Source organism: Leptodactylus fuscus, chromosome 1 (genome assembly GCF_031893055.1).
Source record: "Leptodactylus fuscus isolate aLepFus1 chromosome 1, aLepFus1.hap2, whole genome shotgun sequence".
Taxonomy (NCBI): Eukaryota; Metazoa; Chordata; class Amphibia; order Anura; family Leptodactylidae; genus Leptodactylus; species Leptodactylus fuscus.
The window spans coordinates 65,713,348-65,733,764 of record NC_134265.1 but is presented as its reverse complement, the minus strand read 5'-3'; the positions used below and the strand labels follow the sequence as shown (position 1 = coordinate 65,733,764).

Sequence of the window (20,417 nt, the reverse complement as noted above, 5' to 3'; positions counted from 1 at the left end):
AGCAGGCAGAGAGCAGGCAGGGAGAGTACCTGCTCTCTGCCTGAGTGTGAGGGGCGGCCGCTGGAGCAGTGCTGCTCCAGCGGCCTCCCCAGTCCACCGCTCAGTGATGGTGACCCTAAGCCAGTCCAGGACAGCTTGTCCTGGACTGGCTTAGGTCAGCAAAAATGCCGCCCTCCCCGTGGCCCTGGCATAAAGCGGTCGCTTCAGGCTGCCTCATGGGAGGTGCGGCACTGCTTTGGCTTGAGATAACTCATGGAATGATAAGAAATTATTTTGTTTCTGTGCACCAAGATGTCGCCCTTGTCCTTTGATCCCTATGCTGGTGCTTCCCCTTGTCAAGCACTGTGTCATTTCTCTAGCAAAAGTGAGTGAACTAAGTGAAAGATTTCAGGGACCACACAAATGACCCAGGGGGTCCAATACGTCCCCTGGGCCTTGTTTTTGACATTTGCTGTAGACTATAAAGTAAATATACTGATAATAGTAGAATTTGACCTTCATGTATCCTATCAAAGAGGTGGTCCTCTGAGCAAGATTTACTGTACGTGTATATTCTCAGCTGATATGTGAGTTATAATGGTAAGGATATTTTTTTCTATCTCCATCTTTCTATCTATCTTTGTACATAGTATATGTATGTATACTCTATAAATTTAATAAAGGACGTATTGTATGAGAATATAAACACGCGTGTCAACTGAATATTGCTGATGTAGATGACGACAAAGCTCTGGCTAAATATACATTTGTATGTATCTGGTTTCTATGCAGTATTCCTATCAATTATAAGGTACAGGTTGATATGTGTCAAGGCAAATTATATTAGTTTACGTTGCTGTGCTGTGGCTTGACATGCAATACACAAAATAAAAATAATATGCTTATGTCAAATGTGGAATGAGATCTAATAATAAGGCACAGTGAACTCATTTGGAAGATCTTCATTAGTCATCTGCTGTTGTACTTTTTGTTACATTTCGGGTTATTACTTTTTTTTTGTCTTCGTATTATTAATCTTCTTACTTTGTATTTTCAGTGCAAAAGATGTTGCATTAAATCTAAAGGATCCACAGCACCCTGAGCATGTGTTGGGAACAATATATATATCCGTCGTTCTATGTCAGAAAGACAATGGCTGCATGGATACGGTGAGTCATTTTATACTAAAAATAATTAGTAGCAAAAAATAGATGTGCATACTTAGATTTGGTAATAATGCTGTAGATATATGTGCATACGTGTCATATGTTGTGATATTCATTGCAAGGGAATATATGCATTTCACAATTATTTTTACAGCCAAAGAATTATTAACTCCCTTCATGCCGCAGACATTTCTCACATTAGCTTCATGCTTTGCCAAAGCTTTCTTTTTTTATTTTTCCACACACAGAGTCCTATGAGGGCTTATTTTTTTGTAAGACAACTTTTACTTCATAATGGTAGCATTTAATATCCCATATGATACATGGAAAGGTGAAAAAAATCAGAGTGCATTGGAATTGGACAACAAACTGATGTTATGCCATTTTCTTATGGGTTTTGTTTTTACAGCATTCAATGTGAAAATTCTACATTATGTATGTACAGTCCTATGAAAAAGTTTGGGCACCCCTATTAATCTTAATCATTTTTAGTTCTAAATATTTTGGTGTTTATAACAGCCATTTCAGTTTGATATATCTAATAACTGATGGACACAGTAATATTTCAGGATTGAAATGAGGTATATTGTACTAACAGAAAATGTGCAATATGCATTAAACCAAAATTTGACCGGTGCAAAAGTATGGGCACCTCAACAGAAAAGTGACATTAATATTTAGTAGATCCTCCTTTTGCAAAGATAACAGCCTCTAGTCGCTTCCTGTAGCTTTTAATCAGTTCCTGGATCCTGGATAAAGGTATTTTGGACAAACAATTCAAGTTCAGTTAAGTTAGATGGTCGCCGAGCATGGACAGCCCGCTTCAAATCATCCCACAGATGTTCAATGATATTCAGGTCTGGGGACTGGGATGGCCATTCCAGAACATTGTAATTGTTCCTCTGCATGAATGCCTGAGGATTTGGAGCGGTGTTTTGGATCATTGTCTTGCTGAAATATCCATCCCCGGCGTAACTTCAACTTCGTCACTGATTCTTGAACATTATTCTCAAGAATCTGCTGATACTGAGTGGAATCCATGCGACCCTCAACTTTAACAAGATTCCCGATGCCGGCATTGGCCACACAGCCCCAAAGCACCAAATTTTACAGTGGGTAGCATGTGTTTTTCTTGGAATGCTGTTTCTTTTTGGACGCCATGCATAACGCCTTTTTTTTATAACCAAACAACTCAATTTTTGTTTCCAAAATGAAGCTGCCTTGTCCAAATGTGCTTTTTCATACCTCAGGCAACTCTATTTGTGGCGTACGTGCAGAAACGGCTTCTTTCTCATCACTCTCCCATACAGCTTCTATTTGTGCAAAGTGCGCTGTATAGTTGACCGATGCACAGTGACACCATCTGCAGCAAGATGATGCTGCAGCTCTTTGGAGGTGGTCTGTGGATTGTCCTTGACTGTTCTCACCATTCTTCTTCTCTGCCTTTCTGATATTTTTCTTGGCCTGCCACTTCTGGGCTTAACAAGAACTGTCCCTGTGGTCTTCCATTTCCTTACTATGTTCCTCACAATGGAAACTGACAGGTTAAATCTCTGAGACAACTTTTTGTATCCTTCCCCTGAACAACTATGTTGAACAATCTTTGTTTTCAGATCATTTGAGAGTTGTTTTGAGTAGCCCATGATGCCACTCTTCAGAGGAGATTCAAATAGGAGATCAACTTGCAATTGGCCACCTTAAATACCTTTTCTTATGATTGGATACATCTGGCTATGAAGTTCAAAGCTCACTGAGGTTACAAAACCAATTTTGTGCTTCAGTAAGTCAGTAAAAAGTAGTTAGGGGAATTCAAATCAATAAAATGATAAGGGTGCCCATACTTTTGCACCGGTCAAATTTTGGTTTAATGCATATTGCACATTTTCTGTTAGTACAATAAACCTCATTTCAATCCTGAAATATTACTGTGTCCATCAGTTATTAGATATATCAAACTGAAATGGCTGTTGCAAACACCAAAATATTTAGAACAAAAAATGATTAAGATTAATAGGGGTGCCCAAACTTTTTCATAGGACTGTATATTCATAGTTTGTGTTATGTTAATAAGCAAGAACATTAAACAAAAAATTAGAAATCTAAAACTTTAATAAACGTAAAAATATTATTTGTGTCATCATATTATGACCCGTATATATTGCTTGTTATTAAATTTTTAGTGTCCACCTATGGGATAAATGTTTTTATATTTTTATACATCAAGGGATGTCTAATGTGTTTATGCTTATTTTTATAAGTGATTTAAGGAAAGAAGGTGATTTGAAATGTTATATTTTTATGTATTTTTAATATATAAATTTTATTTTTTTTGTTATTTTATCTTTAGACACTCCCCCCAGGGGACTTGATCTCTAGCTGGTCTGATCACCCTTACTAATGTATTGCAGTGTATAGGAAAATCAATTCACTTTTATTGCATGCTTCCTATGGCCATGTGTAATATAAGCTAAATAGTGACAGCCTTAGGAGCTTTCAGTGGGCTGTCAGCCGTCCATCTGTCATAATAATGAAACCCAGCAAATATAATGACGCCCTCACACCACTGCTCTTCAGGTGCCTTGGTTGCAATTTTTACCAACAGATCTAAAGAGCAAAATGTATTCAATTAGTAAAATGATGTTCCCAGCACTGGATAGTTACCAATGCTGGGGCTGATATTTTGTTACCCATCGTTTTGCTGAGCAAGTTATAGGTTTAACTTGTAAAGTAAAAGCTTTCATCCACCAGTCCTGAGAATGAAGGGGCCACAGTGCTGTAGGAATCCCTGAGGTCTGACTCCAAAAATCATAAAATGATGGCCTAGCAATATACTTTAGTTGTGAATATATCTTTAATGTCTAACTTGAATTTCTTAGGGTTGACTACATGCCATAGGACTAGCAAGAAAGCAGTATTGAGTTACCAGTAACATGGACCATAACCTACTACCTGGTTCATTCTTTGATGACAATCTCATCATGTGATGTGTGGACAAGTGCCTCAAGTTTCTTTTAGCAGTCCAGAACAGGAAGCAAGATTGGCTAGATTCCGAGAGAGAATCTAGAGATGTTCGGTAGAGATGTATTTTGGGGGCTAGCACTCTATAGAGGCATCTAAATGGCTGGAACTTATGGGATCATCTGTTGAACATACTGATTATGGCAAATGTCGAAGGCACTCTGAAGGCATCTGTGGCTGGGGTCATCTATTGAAGGCACTGATTGGGTTATCTGAAGCTTTGACACCTTAACTTCTATGGATTGCTTTAATGAATGTCGGCCATACTTACCGATAGTCCTGATTTCTCTGCCACAATTTGACTTGGACTGTTAAAGGGACGTGGTTATTTAAGTCCGTTCCAAAGTTGGCCATTTTGGGGACATTCCTGACTGTTTTGTTGGCATTCTTGGAGATCCCTGGGGCAGGGCATAAATGTCCTGATTTTAAAGATTTAAAGTGTTCCTCAAATGATAAAAAAAACCTTTTTTGTAAGTGAATAGTACAGGTGAAACTTTATAATATTTCTTATTAAATAAATGTGTTTTCTTCTCTTTTGCTCCTTATCTTGATTCAGAATATATATCTTTATAGAATTTCACCTCACACAGAAGTCTATGGAGAGTTGTTGAGGGAGGAGGTTGCTACCAGCTAGGGGATTGTAATTAGATACACCTCCTGTGCCGTAGCATGCGGCTGGAGAATGGCGCAGAAGTCTGAACAGGCAAAGATGTTACAGGTAGAGTTTGATCTTGAACGATAGGGCATCATCCTCCACCTCCCCTCTCCTTACACTCTGTGTAAAAAGTAACAGCCTAATAAGTGAAGAACTAAACTTATTTCTTTAATAAGATATATTTCAAAGGTTCTTAGATTCTCCTGTACTATTCATTTGTGAAAAGTTGTTCTATAAATTTAAGTATGCTTTAAATTTAGGTAAGAATGGTTAGGGCTTAAAAGAAGCTAAAGCATGAAAATTGTACATCATGCTTCTTGCATAGCAGCAGTTTTGACTTTCTTTACTCATTGGGTAAATTCACATAGGAAATGCTTGTATTACATACTGAAATTTTTCACAAACAGCTTCACATTGGTTTCAGTATATAAAAACAGTATTTCTAGTAATCCATATTTTTACACATTTGAACAAAGAAGTGACATTGCACTTTAAGCCTTAGAGAAGCAGATTTCTCCCAAGTATATTTGTTTGTTACTGTATTTTAGAAGTAGATTTCTTTTGAAGTCAACTCCATACTTATGAACGTACACTTAGGAGATAGGAGACGTTTGAACCAATTTTCTGCTTTTATATATTGAATGGTGCAGACTTATATTCAATAGCAACAACTATTAATACAATATTCTATGTCTTTCTAGTAAACTGATTTTAAAGTGGTATTCCCATGTACATAATCCTATCTATATTTGTAGATAATTAAAAGTTAAATATTTTTGCAAATATAAGTAATTAAAAATTCTGCAACGTTTTAAAGATTTTCTCTAACTTTCTTAGTGGTGACAGTCTGTTATCTTGATCGGTTGCCAATGGTTATGACCACTAATGCAGACACTTTCTATGGTCTGGGACTTGTCAGGAACCCAGCTATGATTTTCTTACTGTAGCCGGGTTATCAGGCGGGGACACTACATGTATCAGAAGATATCCCGGCCACAATAAGGAAATCATGGCTGATTTTCTGACCTTAGAAAGTTCCTGCATTCATGGTCGTAACTAGAGATGAGCGAACAGTGTTCTATCGAACTCATGTTCGATCGGATATTAGGCTGTTCGGCATGTTCGAATCGAATCGAACACTGCGTGGTAAAGTGCGCCATTACTCGATTCCCCTCCCACCTTCCCTGGCGCCTTTTTTGCTCCAATAACAGCGCAGGGTAGGTGGGACAGGAACTACGACACCGGTGACGTTGAAAAAAGTAGGCAAAACCCATTGGCTGCCGAAAACATGTGACCTCTAATTTAAAAGAACAGCGACGCCCAGCTTCGCGTCATTCTGAGCTTGCAATTCACCGGGGACGGAGGTTTCTGTCCAGCTAGCTAGGGCTTAGATTCTGGGTAGGCAGGGACAGGCTAGGATAGGAAGGAGAAGACAACCAACAGCTCTTATAAGAGCTAAATTCCAGGGAGAAGCTTGTCAGTGTAACGTGGCACTGACGGGCTCAATCGCCGCAACCCAGCTTTCCCAGGATCCTGAATGGAACACACTGACAGTGTATTCCCGTATACCCCATATATACACCCCAAATCCCCGTTCCAACGGTGTGCCCCCCCACCTTCACCTCAGAAATACCCTGCAAGTCCCTTAGCAATAGAATTGGGGCTATATACACCCACTATTTTTGCTACTGGTATATAGTGCCATTGTCTGACTGGGAATTCAAAGAATATATTGGGGTTACGTGCACCCACAATTTTTGCTACTGGTATATAGTGCCATTGTCTCACTGGGAATTCAAAGAATATATTGGGGTTACGTGCACCCACAATTTTTGCTACTGGTATATAGTGCCATTGTCTGACTGGGAATTCAAAGAATATATTGGGGTTATAAATACCCTCATTTCTTGCTACTGGTATATAGTGCCATTGTCTCACTGGGAATTCAAAGAATATATTGGGGTTACGTGCACCCACAATTTTTGCTACTGGTATATAGTGCCATTGTCTGACTGGGAATTCAAAGAATATATTGGGGTTACGTGCACCCACAATTTTTGCTACTGGTATATAGTGCCATTGTCTGACTGGGAATTCAAAGAATATATTGGGGTTACAAATACCCTCATTTCTTGCTACTGGTATATAGTGCCATTGTCTGACTGGGAATTCAAAGAATATATTGGGGTTATAAATACCCTCATTTCTTGCTACTGGTATATAGTGCCATTGTCTCACTGGGAATTCAAAGAATATATTGGGGTTACGTGCACCCACAATTTTTGCTACTGGTATATAGTGCCATTGTCTGACTGGGAATTCAAAGAATATATTGGGGTTACAAATACCCTCATTTCTTGCTACTGCCATATAGTGCCAGTTTCTGACTGGTAATTCAAAGAATATATTGGGTTTATGTGCACCCACAATTTTTGCTACTGGTATATAGTGCCATTGTCTCACTGGGAATTCAAAGAATATATTGGGGTTACGTGCACCCACAATTTTTGCTACTGGTATATAGTGCCATTGTCTGACTGGGAATTCAAAGAATATATTGGGGTTACAAATACCCTCATTTCTTGCTACTGGTATATAGTGCCATTGTCTGACTGGGAATTCAAAGAATATATTGGGGTTATAAATACCCTCATTTCTTGCTACTGGTATATAGTGCCATTGTCTGACTGGGAATTCAAAGAATATATTGGGGTTACGTGCACCCACAATTTTTGCTACTGGTATATAGTGCCATTGTCTGACTGGGAATTCAAAGAATATATTGGGGTTACGTGCACCCACAATTTTTGCTACTGGTATATAGTGCCATTGTCTCACTGGGAATTCAAAGAATATATTGGGGTTACGTGCACCCACAATTTTTGCTACTGGTATATAGTGCCATTGTCCTGACTGGGAATTCAAAGAATATATTGGGGTTACAAATACCCTCATTTCTTGCTACTGGTATATAGTGCCATTGTCTGACTGGGAATTCAAAGAATATATTGGGGTTATAAATACCCTCATTTCTTGCTACTGGTATATAGTGCCATTGTCTCACTGGGAATTCAAAGAATATATTGGGGTTACGTGCACCCACAATTTTTGCTACTGGTATATAGTGCCATTGTCTGACTGGGAATTCAAAGAATATATTGGGGTTACAAATACCCTCATTTCTTGCTACTGGTATATAGTGCCATTGTCTGACTGGGAATTCAAAGAATATATTGGGGTTATAAATACCCTCATTTCTTGCTACTGGTATATAGTGCCATTGTCTCACTGGGAATTCAAAGAATATATTGGGGTTACGTGCACCCACAATTTTTGCTACTGGTATATAGTGCCATTGTCTGACTGGGAATTCAAAGAATATATTGGGGTTACAAATACCCTCATTTCTTGCTACTGCCATATAGTGCCAGTTTCTGACTGGTAATTCAAAGAATATATTGGGGTTACGTGCACCCACAATTTTTGCTACTGGTATATAGTGCCATTGTCTGACTGGGAATTCAAAGAATATATTGGGGTTATAAATACCCTCATTTCTTGCTACTGGTATATAGTGCCATTGTCTCACTGGGAATTCAAAGAATATATTGGGGTTACGTGCACCCACAATTTTTGCTACTGGTATATAGTGCCATTGTCTGACTGGGAATTCAAAGAATATATTGGGGTTACAAATACCCTCATTTCTTGCTACTGGTATATAGTGCCAGTTTCTGACTGGTAATTCAAAGAATATATTGGGGTTATAAATACCCTCATTTCTTGCTACTGGTATATAGTGCCATTGTCTGACTGGGAATTCAAAGAATATATTGGGGTTACGTGCACCCACAATTTTTGCTACTGGTATATAGTGCCATTGTCTGACTGTGAATTCAAAGAATATATTGGGGTTACGTGCACCCACAATTTTTGCTACTGGTATATAGTGCCATTGTCTCACTGGGAATTCAAAGAATATATTGGAGTTACGTGCACCCACAATTTTTGCTACTGGTATATAGTGCCATTGTCCTGACTGGGAATTCAAAGAATATATTGGGGTTACAAATACCCTCATTTCTTGCTACTGGTATATAGTGCCATTGTCTGACTGGGAATTCAAAGAATATATTGGGGTTATAAATACCCTCATTTCTTGCTACTGGTATATAGTGCCATTGTCTCACTGGGAATTCAAAGAATATATTGGGGTTACGTGCACCCACAATTTTTGCTACTGGTATATAGTGCCATTGTCTGACTGGGAATTCAAAGAATATATTGGGGTTACAAATACCCTCATTTCTTGCTACTGGTATATAGTGCCATTGTCTGACTGGGAATTCAAAGAATATATTGCGGTTATAAATACCCTCATTTCTTGCTACTGGTATATAGTGCCATTGTCTCACTGGGAATTCAAAGAATATATTGGGGTTACGTGCACCCACAATTTTTGCTACTGGTATATAGTGCCATTTTCTGACTGGGAATTCAAAGAATATATTGGGGTTACAAATACCCTCATTTCTTGCTACTGCCATATAGTGCCAGTTTCTGACTGGTAATTCAAAGAATATATTGGGGTTACGTGCACCCACAATTTTTGCTACTGGTATATAGTGCCATTGTCTGACTGGGAATTCAAAGAATATATTGGGGTTATAAATACCCTCATTTCTTGCTACTGGTATATAGTGCCATTGTCTGACTGGGAATTCAAAGAATATATTGGGGTTACGTGCACCCACAATTTTTGCTACTGGTATATAGTGCCATTGTCTCACTGGGAATTCAAAGAATATATTGGGGTTACGTGCACCCACAATTTTTGCTACTGGTATATAGTGCCATTGTCTGACTGGGAATTCAAAGAATATATTGGGGTTACAAATACCCTCATTTCTTGCTACTGCCATATAGTGCCAGTTTCTGACTGGTAATTCAAAGAATATATTGGGGTTACGTGCACCCACAATTTTTGCTACTGGTATATAGTGCCATTGTCTCACTGGGAATTCAAAGAATATATTGGGGTTATAAATACCCTCATTTCTTGCTACTGGTATATAGTGCCATTGTCTCACTGGGAATTCAAAGAATATATTGGGGTTACGTGCACCCACAATTTTTGCTACTGGTATATAGTGCCATTGTCTGACTGGGAATTCAAAGAATATATTGGGATTACAAATACCCTCATTTCTTGCTACTGCCATATAGTGCCAGTTTCTGACTGGTAATTCAAAGAATATATTGGGGTTACGTGCACCCACAATTTTTGCTACTGGTATATAGTGCCATTGTCTGACTGGGAATTCAAAGAATATATTGGGGTTACAAATACCCTCATTTCTTGCTACTGGTATATAGTGCCATTGTCTTACTGGGAATTCAAAGAATATATTGGGGTTACAAATACCCTCATTTCTTGCTACTGGTATATAGTGCCATTGTCTGACTGGGAATTCAAAGAATATATTGGGGTTATAAATACCCTCATTTCTTGCTACTGGTATATAGTGCCATTGTCTGACTGGGAATTCAAAGAATATATTGGGGTTACGTGCAACCACAATTTTTGCTACTGGTATATAGTGCCATTGTCTGACTGGGAATTCAAAGAATATATTGGGGTTACGTGCACCCACAATTTTTGCTACTGGTATATAGTGCCATTGTCTGACTGGGAATTCAAAGATTATATTGGGGTTACGTGCACCCACAATTTTTGCTACTGGTATATAGTGCCATTGTCTGACTGGGAATTCAAAGAATATATTGGGGTTACAAATACCCTCATTTCTTGCTACTGGTATATAGTGCCATTGTCTGACTGGGAATTCAAAGAATATATTGGGGTTACAAATACCCTCATTTCTTGCTACTGCCATATAGTGCCAGTTTCTGACTGGTAATTCAAAGAATATATTGGGGTTATAAATACCCTCATTTCTTGCTACTGGTATATAGTGCCATTGTCTGACTGGGAATTCAAAGAATATATTGGGGTTACGTGCACCCACAATTTTTGCTACTGGTATATAGTGCCATTGTCTGACTGGGAATTCAAAGAATATATTGGGGTTACGTGCACCCACAATTTTTGCTACTGGTATATAGTGCCAATTTCTAACTGGGAATTCAAAATGCGCAAGGCTCCCGGAAAGGGACGTGGACGAGGCCGTGGGCGAGGTCGGGGGAATGGTTCTGGGGAGCAAGGTAGCAGTGAAGCCACAGGGCGTCCCGTGCCTACTCCTGTGGGGCAGCAAGCATTGCGCCACTCCACAGTGCCAGGGTTGCTTGCCACATTAACTAAACTGCAGGGTACAAACCTTAGTAGGCCCGAGAACCAGGAACAGGTCTTGCAATGGCTGTCAGAGAACGCTTACAGCACATTGTCCAGCAGCCAGTCAGACTGCCTCCTCTCCTCCTATTACCCAACAGTCTTGTCCTCCTTCCTCCCAAAATTCCCAAGCTTCACAGAACAATAACCCCAACTGTCCCTGCTCCCCAGAGCTGTTCTCCGCTCCTTTCATTGTCCCTCAACCTGCCTCTCAACGTCACGATTCCACGAACCTAACAGAGGAGCATCTGTGTCCAGATGCTCAAACACTAGAGTCTTCTCCATCTCCGTTCGATTTGGTGGTGGATGACCAGCAACCCACCCTCATCGACGATGATGTGACGCAGTTGCCATCAGGGCATCCAGTTGACCGGCGCATTGTGCGGGAGGAGGAGATGAGACAGGAGTTGGAAGAGGAAGTGGTGGATGATGAGGACACTGACCCGACCTGGACAGGGGGGATGTCAAGCGGGGAAAGTAGTGTGGATGTTGAGGCAGGTGCAGCACCAAAAAGGGTAGCTAGAGGCAGAGGCAGAGGTCAGCAGCTTAGGCGAAGCCAGGTCACACCCGGAATCTCCCAAGATGTTCCAGTTCGTACCCAGCCCCGAAAAACTCCCACCTCGAGGGCACGTTTCTCGAAGGTGTGGAGTTTTTTCAAGGAATGCGCCGAGGACAGATATAGTGTTGTCTGCACAATTTGCCTCTCGAAATTGATTAGGGGCTCTGAGAAGAGCAACCTGTCCACCACTTCAATGCGCCGTCATTTGGAATCCAAGCACTGGAATCAGTGGCAGGCAGCAACGGCAGGACAAAGGCCGCCTGCCGTTCACGCCACTGCCACTGCCTCTGCCACTGCCTCTGCCTCTGCCACTGCCACTGCTGACTGTGCTGGCGATGCACTCCAGAGGACGAGCCAGGACACCACTTCATCTGCCTCCGCCACTTTGTTGACTTCTCCCTCATCCTCCCCTGTTCCTGTCTTATCTCCTTCTCCTGCACCATCAAAGGCACCATCAGGCGCTTCTTTACAAAAACCCACCATCTCTCAGACATTGGAGCGGCGGCAGAAATACACTGCTAACCACCCACACGCGCAAGCCTTGAACGCCAACATCGCTAAACTGCTGGCCCAGGAGATGTTGGCGTTCCGGCTTGTTGAAGCTCCCGCCTTCCTGGACCTGATGGCAACTGCGGCACCTCGCTATGCCGTCCCTAGCCGTCGCTCCCTCCACCATGAATTGGTCCAAACTGGGCTGTTTAGAGGCTCCCTCCACCATGAATTGGTCCAAACTGGGGTTTTTAGAGGCTCCCTCCACCATGAATTGGTCCAAACTGGGCTGTTTAGAGGCTCCCTCCACCATGAATTGGTCCAAACTGGGGTTTTTAGAGGCTCCCTCCACCATGAATTGGTCCAAACTGGGGTTTTTAGAGGCTCCCTCCACCATGAATTTGCCCAAACTGGGCTGTTTAGAGGCTCCCTCCACCATGAATTTGCCCAAACTGGGCTGTTTAGAGGCTCCCTCCACCATGAATTGGTCCAAACTGGGGTTTTTAGAGGCTCCCTCCACCATGAATTGGTCCAAACTGGGCTGTTTATAGGCTCCCTCCACCATGAATTGGTCCAAACTGGGGTTTTTAGAGGCTCCCTCCACCATGAATTGGTCCAAACTGGGGTTTTTAGAGGCTCCCTCCACCATGAATTGGTCCAAACTGGGGTTTTTAGAGGCTCCCTCCACCATGAATTTGCCCAAACTGGGCTAGTTAGAGGCTCCCTCCACCATGAATTGGTCCAAACTGGGGTTTTTAGAGGCTCCCTCCACCATGAATTGGTCCAAACTGGGGTTTTTAGAGGCTCCCTCCACCATGAATTTGCCCAAACTGGGCTTTTTAGAGGCTCCCTCCACCATGAATTTGCCCAAACTGGGCTGTTTAGAGGCTCCCTCCACCATGAATTGGTCCAAACTGGGGTTTTTAGAGGCTCCCTCCACCATGAATTGGTCCAAACGGGTTTTTAGAGGCTCCCTCCACCATGAATTGGTTCAAACTGGGGTTTTTAGAGGCTCCCTCCACCATGAATTTGCCCAAACTGGGCTGTTTAGAGGCTCCCTTCACCATGAATTTGCCCAAACTGAGCTGTTTAGAGGCTCCCTCCACCATGAATTCGTCCAAACTGGGGTTTTTAGAGGCTCCCTCCACCATGAATTGGTCCAAACTGGGGGTTTTTAGAGGCTCCCTCCACCATGAATTTGCCCAAACTGGGCTGTTTAGAGGCTCCCTCCATCATGAATTGGTCCAAACTGGGGTTTTTAGAGGCTCCCTCCACCATGAATTGGTCCAAACTGGGGTTTTTAGAGGCTCCCTCCACCATGAATTGGTCCAAACTGGGGTTTTTAGAGGCTCCCTCCACCATGAATTTGCCCAAACTGGGCTGTTTAGAGGCTCCCTCCACCATGAATTTGTCCAAACTGGGCTGTTTAGAGGCTCCCTCCACCATGAATTGGTCCAAACTGGGCTGTTTAGAGGCTCCCTCCATCATGAATTGGTCTAAACTGGGGTTTTTAGAGGCTCCCTCCACCATGAATTGGTCCAAACTGGGGTTTTTAGAGGCTCCCTCCACCATGAATTGGTCCAAACTGGGGTTTTTAGAGGCTCCCTCCACCATGAATTGGTCCAAACTGGGGTGTTTAGAGGCTCCCTCCACCATGAATTTGCCCAAACTGGGCTGGTTAGAGGCTCCCTCCACCATGAATTGGTCCAAACTGGGTTTTTTAGAGGCTCCCTCCACCATGAATTTGCCCAAACTGGGCTGTTTAGAGGCTCCCTCCACCATGAATTTGCCCAAACTGAGCTGTTTAGAGGCTCCCTCCACCATGAATTCGTCCAAACTGGGGTTTTTAGAGGCTCCCTCCACCATGAATTGGTCCAAACTGGGGGTTTTTAGAGGCTCCCTCCACCATGAATTTGCCCAAACTGGGCTGTTTAGAGGCTCCCTCCATCATGAATTGGTCCAAACTGGGGTTTTTAGAGGCTCCCTCCACCATGAATTGGTCCAAACTGGGGTTTTTAGAGGCTCCCTCCACCATGAATTGGTCCAAACTGGGGTTTTTAGAGGCTCCCTCCACCATGAATTTGCCCAAACTGGGCTGTTTAGAGGCTCCCTCCACCATGAATTTGTCCAAACTGGGCTGTTTAGAGGCTCCCTCCACCATGAATTGGTCCAAACTGGGGTTTTTAGAGGCTCCCTCCACCATGAATTGGTCCAAACTGGGGGTTTTTAGAGGCTCCCTCCACCATGAATTTGCCCAAACTGGGCTGTTTAGAGGCTCCCTCCATCATGAATTGGTCTAAACTGGGGTTTTTAGAGGCTCCCTCCACCATGAATTGGTCCAAACTGGGGTTTTTAGAGGCTCCCTCCACCATGAATTGGTCCAAACTGGGGTTTTTAGAGGCTCCCTCCACCATGAATTGGTCCAAACTGGGGTGTTTAGAGGCTCCCTCCACCATGAATTTGCCCAAACTGGGCTGGTTAGAGGCTCCCTCCACCATGAATTGGTCCAAACTGGGTTTTTTAGAGGCACCCTCCACCATGAATTTGCCCAAACTGGGCTGTTTAGAGGCTCCCTCCACCATGAATTGGTCCAAACTGGGTTTTTTAGAGGCTCCCTCCACCATGAATTGATCCAAACTGGGCTGTTGAGAGGCTCCCTCCACCATGAATTGGTCCAAACTGGGGTTTTTAGAGGCTCCCTCCACCATGAATTGGTCCAAACTGGGGTTTTTAGAGGCTCCCTCCACCATGAATTTGCCCAAACTGGGCTTTTTAGAGGCTCCCTCCACCATGAATTTGCCCAAACTGGGCTGTTTAGAGGCTCCCTCCACCATGAATTGGTCCAAACTGGGGTTTTTAGAGGCTCCCTCCACCATGAATTGGTCCAAACTGGGGTTTTTAGAGGCTCCCTCCACCATGAATTGGTTCAAACTGGGGGTTTTAGAGGCTCCCTCCACCATGAATTTGCCCAAACTGGGCTGTTTAGAGGCTCCCTCCACCATGAATTTGCCCAAACTGAGCTGTTTAGAGGCTCCCTCCACCATGAATTCGTCCAAACTGGGGTTTTTAGAGGCTCCCTCCACCATGAATTGGTCCAAACTGGGGGTTTTTAGAGGCTCCCTCCACCATGAATTTGCCCAAACTGGGCTGTTTAGAGGCTCCCTCCATCATGAATTGGTCCAAACTGGGGTTTTTAGAGGCTCCCTCCACCATGAATTGGTCCAAACTGGGGTTTTTAGAGGCTCCCTCCACCATGAATTGGTCCAAACTGGGGTTTTTAGAGGCTCCCTCCACCATGAATTTGCCCAAACTGGGCTGTTTAGAGGCTCCCTCCACCATGAATTTGTCCAAACTGGGCTGTTTAGAGGCTCCCTCCACCATGAATTGGTCCAAACTGGGGTTTTTAGAGGCTCCCTCCACCATGAATTGGTCCAAACTGGGGCTTTTTAGAGGCTCCCTCCACCATGAATTTGCCCAAACTGGGCTGTTTAGAGGCTCCCTCCATCATGAATTGGTCTAAACTGGGGTTTTTAGAGGCTCCCTCCACCATGAATTGGTCCAAACTGGGGTTTTTAGAGGCTCCCTCCACCATGAATTGGTCCAAACTGGGGTTTTTAGAGGCTCCCTCCACCATGAATTGGTCCAAACTGGGGTGTTTAGAGGCTCCCTCCACCATGAATTTGCCCAAACTGGGCTGGTTAGAGGCTCCCTCCACCATGAATTGGTCCAAACTGGGTTTTTTAGAGGCTCCCTCCACCATGAATTTGCCCAAACTGGGCTGTTTAGAGGCTCCCTCCACCATGAATTTGCCCAAACTGAGCTGTTTAGAGGCTCCCTCCACCATGAATTCGTCCAAACTGGGGTTTTTAGAGGCTCCCTCCACCATGAATTGGTCCAAACTGGGGGTTTTTAGAGGCTCCCTCCACCATGAATTTGCCCAAACTGGGCTGTTTAGAGGCTCCCTCCATCATGAATTGGTCCAAACTGGGGTTTTTAGAGGCTCCCTCCACCATGAATTGGTCCAAACTGGGGTTTTTAGAGGCTCCCTCCACCATGAATTGGTCCAAACTGGGGTTTTTAGAGGCTCCCTCCACCATGAATTTGCCCAAACTGGGCTGTTTAGAGGCTCCCTCCACCATGAATTTGTCCAAACTGGGCTGTTTAGAGGCTCCCTCCACCATGAATTGGTCCAAACTGGGGTTTTTAGAGGCTCCCTCCACCATGAATTGGTCCAAACTGGGGGTTTTTAGAGGCTCCCTCCACCATGAATTTGCCCAAACTGGGCTGTTTAGAGGCTCCCTCCATCATGAATTGGTCTAAACTGGGGTTTTTAGAGGCTCCCTCCACCATGAATTGGTCCAAACTGGGGTTTTTAGAGGCTCCCTCCACCATGAATTGGTCCAAACTGGGGTTTTTAGAGGCTCCCTCCACCATGAATTGGTCCAAACTGGGGTGTTTAGAGGCTCCCTCCACCATGAATTTGCCCAAACTGGGCTGGTTAGAGGCTCCCTCCACCATGAATTGGTCCAAACTGGGTTTTTTAGAGGCTCCCTCCACCATGAATTTGCCCAAACTGGGCTGTTTAGAGGCTCCCTCCACCATGAATTGGTCCAAACTGGGTTTTTTAGAGGCTCCCTCCACCATGAATTGATCCAAACTGGGCTGTTTAGAGGCTCCCTCCACCATGAATTGGTCCAAACTGGGGTTTTTAGAGGCTCCCTCCACCATGAATTGGTCCAAACTGGGGTTTTTAGAGGCTCCCTCCACCATGAATTTGCCCAAACTGGGCTTTTTAGAGGCTCCCTCCACCATGAATTTGCCCAAACTGGGCTGTTTAGAGGCTCCCTCCACCATGAATTGGTCCAAACTGGGGTTTTTAGAGGCTCCCTCCACCATGAATTGGTCCAAACTGGGGTTTTTAGAGGCTCCCTCCACCATGAATTGGTTCAAACTGGGGTTTTTAGAGGCTCCCTCCACCATGAATTTGCCCAAACTGGGCTGTTTAGAGGCTCCCTCCACCATGAATTTGCCCAAACTGAGCTGTTTAGAGGCTCCCTCCACCATGAATTCGTCCAAACTGGGGTTTTTAGAGGCTCCCTCCACCATGAATTGGTCCAAACTGGGGGTTTTTAGAGGCTCCCTCCACCATGAATTTGCCCAAACTGGGCTGTTTAGAGGCTCCCTCCATCATGAATTGGTCCAAACTGGGGTTTTTAGAGGCTCCCTCCACCATGAATTGGTCCAAACTGGGGTTTTTAGAGGCTCCCTCCACCATGAATTGGTCCAAACTGGGGTTTTTAGAGGCTCCCTCCACCATGAATTTGCCCAAACTGGGCTGTTTAGAGGCTCCCTCCACCATGAATTTGTCCAAACTGGGCTGTTTAGAGGCTCCCTCCACCATGAATTGGTCCAAACTGGGGTTTTTAGAGGCTCCCTCCACCATGAATTGGTCCAAACTGGGGGTTTTTAGAGGCTCCCTCCACCATGAATTTGCCCAAACTGGGCTGTTTAGAGGCTCCCTCCATCATGAATTGGTCTAAACTGGGGTTTTTAGAGGCTCCCTCCACCATGAATTGGTCCAAACTGGGGTTTTTAGAGGCTCCCTCCACCATGAATTGGTCCAAACTGGGGTTTTTAGAGGCTCCCTCCACCATGAATTGGTCCAAACTGGGGTGTTTAGAGGCTCCCTCCACCATGAATTTGCCCAAACTGGGCTGGTTAGAGGCTCCCTCCACCATGAATTGGTCCAAACTGGGTTTTTTAGAGGCTCCCTCCACCATGAATTTGCCCAAACTGGGCTGTTTAGAGGCTCCCTCCACCATGAATTGGTCCAAACTGGGTTTTTTAGAGGCTCCCTCCACCATGAATTGATCCAAACTGGGCTGTTTAGAGGCTCCCTCCACCATGAATTTGCCCAAACTGGGCTGTTTAGAGGCTCCCTCCACCATGAATTTGCCCAAACTGGGGTTTTTAGAGGCTCCCTCCACCATGAATTGGTCCAAACTGGGTTTTTTAGAGGCTCCCTCCACCATGAATTTGCCCACACTGGGCTGGTTAGAGGCTCCCTCCACCATGAATTGGTCCAAACTGGGGTTTTTAGAGGCTCCCTCCACCATGAATTTGCCCAAACTGGGGTGTTTAGAGGCTCCCTCCACCATGAATTTGCCCAAACTCTGCTGGTTAGAGGCTCAATCCACCCTGATTTTCAAAACAAATGTTGGTGCCAACCTCAACTTACTACAAGGGCCAAATTCACTGCTGGTGACAAGCTCTCCTCACTGCAAGTGCCAAATACACATGTTTCAAGGTGTTTTCCTACTGTCAGAGAGGTGGTATTGAGTGTGTAAAGTGTGTAGTTGTTAGGCTGTGATGTTGGGGTAATAGAGGGTCTTTGGTGTGTTAGATGCCCCCAGACATGCTTCCCCTGCTGTCCCAGTGTCATTCCAGAGGTGTTGGCATCATTTCCTGGGGTGTCATAGTGGACTTGGTGACCCTCCAGACACGGATTTGGGTTTCCCCCTTAACGAGTAACAGTGAGCGGCTGTTCGAATCGAATTTCGAACCTCGAACATTTTAGTGTTCGCTCATCTCTAGTCGTAACCAATGCAACCGATAAAGACAACAAGACTGTGACCACTAGATATTTAGAGAAAATCTTTAAAACTCTGCAAAATGCTTCATTACTTATATTTGCAAAAATGTTTAACTTTTAATTATCTACAAATTAAAAAAAAAAACTATGCACATGGGAATACCCCTTTAAGTTGTGGTTGTGGTTTTAGCTTAACAAACGCTTCATACAAAGATACATGCCTATCTACAGTATACACACAATGATTTACATACATTTCTAGAGATTTCATAAACACATATACAAAAATGTGTATATTATATGGATTTCGCTTATGGGCGCCATGATGACTCTTCAGCTATCAGGAAGATATGGAAGTTGTTGAAATACAATACAATAAGCCAGATCTTGACTTAACATGCAGCCTTGTCAATGACCTCCATAACAAATTAACCTTTTTCACAGCCTTTATCTATGCTCAAGTCATCTGAGCCGGTAAGCAGTGTGTCAGCTGTGAAACCTATCGCCATTGTGCTGTTGCTAAGCTACCGTCTATTAAAGCATGATTATGTTTGTTTCACTGTGAAAGTCATTGCATGCTATTATTGTGCTGATGATCATCAATTACTAACGCATGTACATGTCTTATACAGAACCTTTACTTTGCAATTCATTATTTTGATGGTGATATCTACTATCAGACACTTCCAAGTAGTTAGTAAGTCAGATGTTCTGAGACCTGTGTTGAGGAAAATTATCTATTATTGCGGTTTTCAGCCCTCCATCATTTTGGAAGCAAGACAATCCCTTGTGGTGTCAACTGGGAATGGGAGATATATTATATTATATTATATTATATTATATTATATTATATTATATGTATTATATTTTTTAAAGGGCTTGCAAATTTCAGGTTTAGCCTCTCTAACCCCCGCCAATCAGCTGTCAGGAGAAGCCATGTCTGCCGGTATATTTTGACTGTAGGGCCTCTGTATGTGAACATATTAGAGCAAATAATTTGTATCTGTTTAATGCATAGATGGGCCAGGAGCCAGTTGGGGCTCATAGGGAGTGGTGACATCTGTATAACTTGCAAAGGGCATATGGACAGGGGTTACCATTATGAGACAACCCATTGAAAGTACATCTTCATGAGTCACTGCATTAAGATCTCCATAACAGTTCTGTACAATATGAAGGAATCTCTCAATAATGGAGGATGACACTTAGACCTGTAATTTTAAGTCATCATATTTCAGCATAGAAGTGACATATTAAACAGTACCTATGATTTTATAATGAATTTCTTGGATCCATTGTGCAGGTAATAATAATAAAATATTAATAAACTTAATATATTTAATATATTGCTTTTTATTGTTTCCGTATCCCTTCCCCTCCACTGATCACTGTTTCTGAAGTCACTAATGCAATCTGTACATGCCCAGCTTACACCTCAGTCCACTGAAATCAATGAAAAGGAGAGGGAGGAGTGAAAAGAAGAGCGGATAGAGAGCAGAGAGATAAGGAGACTCAGCTAAAGCTTCAAGTGACAGTTTTATCGTTTCACATAGCTGGATAATGTTTTACCTAATACACAGCTCTCAAAGAGAGAAGACTCTTAGAAGTCA

The 20,417-nt window shown here is 43.2% G+C and overlaps 1 protein-coding gene across 5 annotated transcripts in view; it reads left to right on the top strand.

Moving 5' to 3' along the window:
* The window catches only part of MCTP1 (multiple C2 and transmembrane domain containing 1), a 625,729-nt gene that overhangs the window by 233,740 nt on the left and 371,572 nt on the right, over positions 1 to 20,417 (top strand). For 4 of the 5 annotated variants that reach the window (XM_075271845.1, XM_075271861.1, XM_075271877.1 and 1 more), the window contains exons 5-6: positions 1,037 to 1,148; positions 19,252 to 19,281. In XM_075271845.1, the coding sequence (XP_075127946.1) occupies positions 1,037 to 1,148; positions 19,252 to 19,281 (142 nt within the window). The remainder of the gene's footprint in view (positions 1 to 1,036; positions 1,149 to 19,251; positions 19,282 to 20,417) is intronic. The other variant, XM_075271852.1, reaches the window with a different exon arrangement.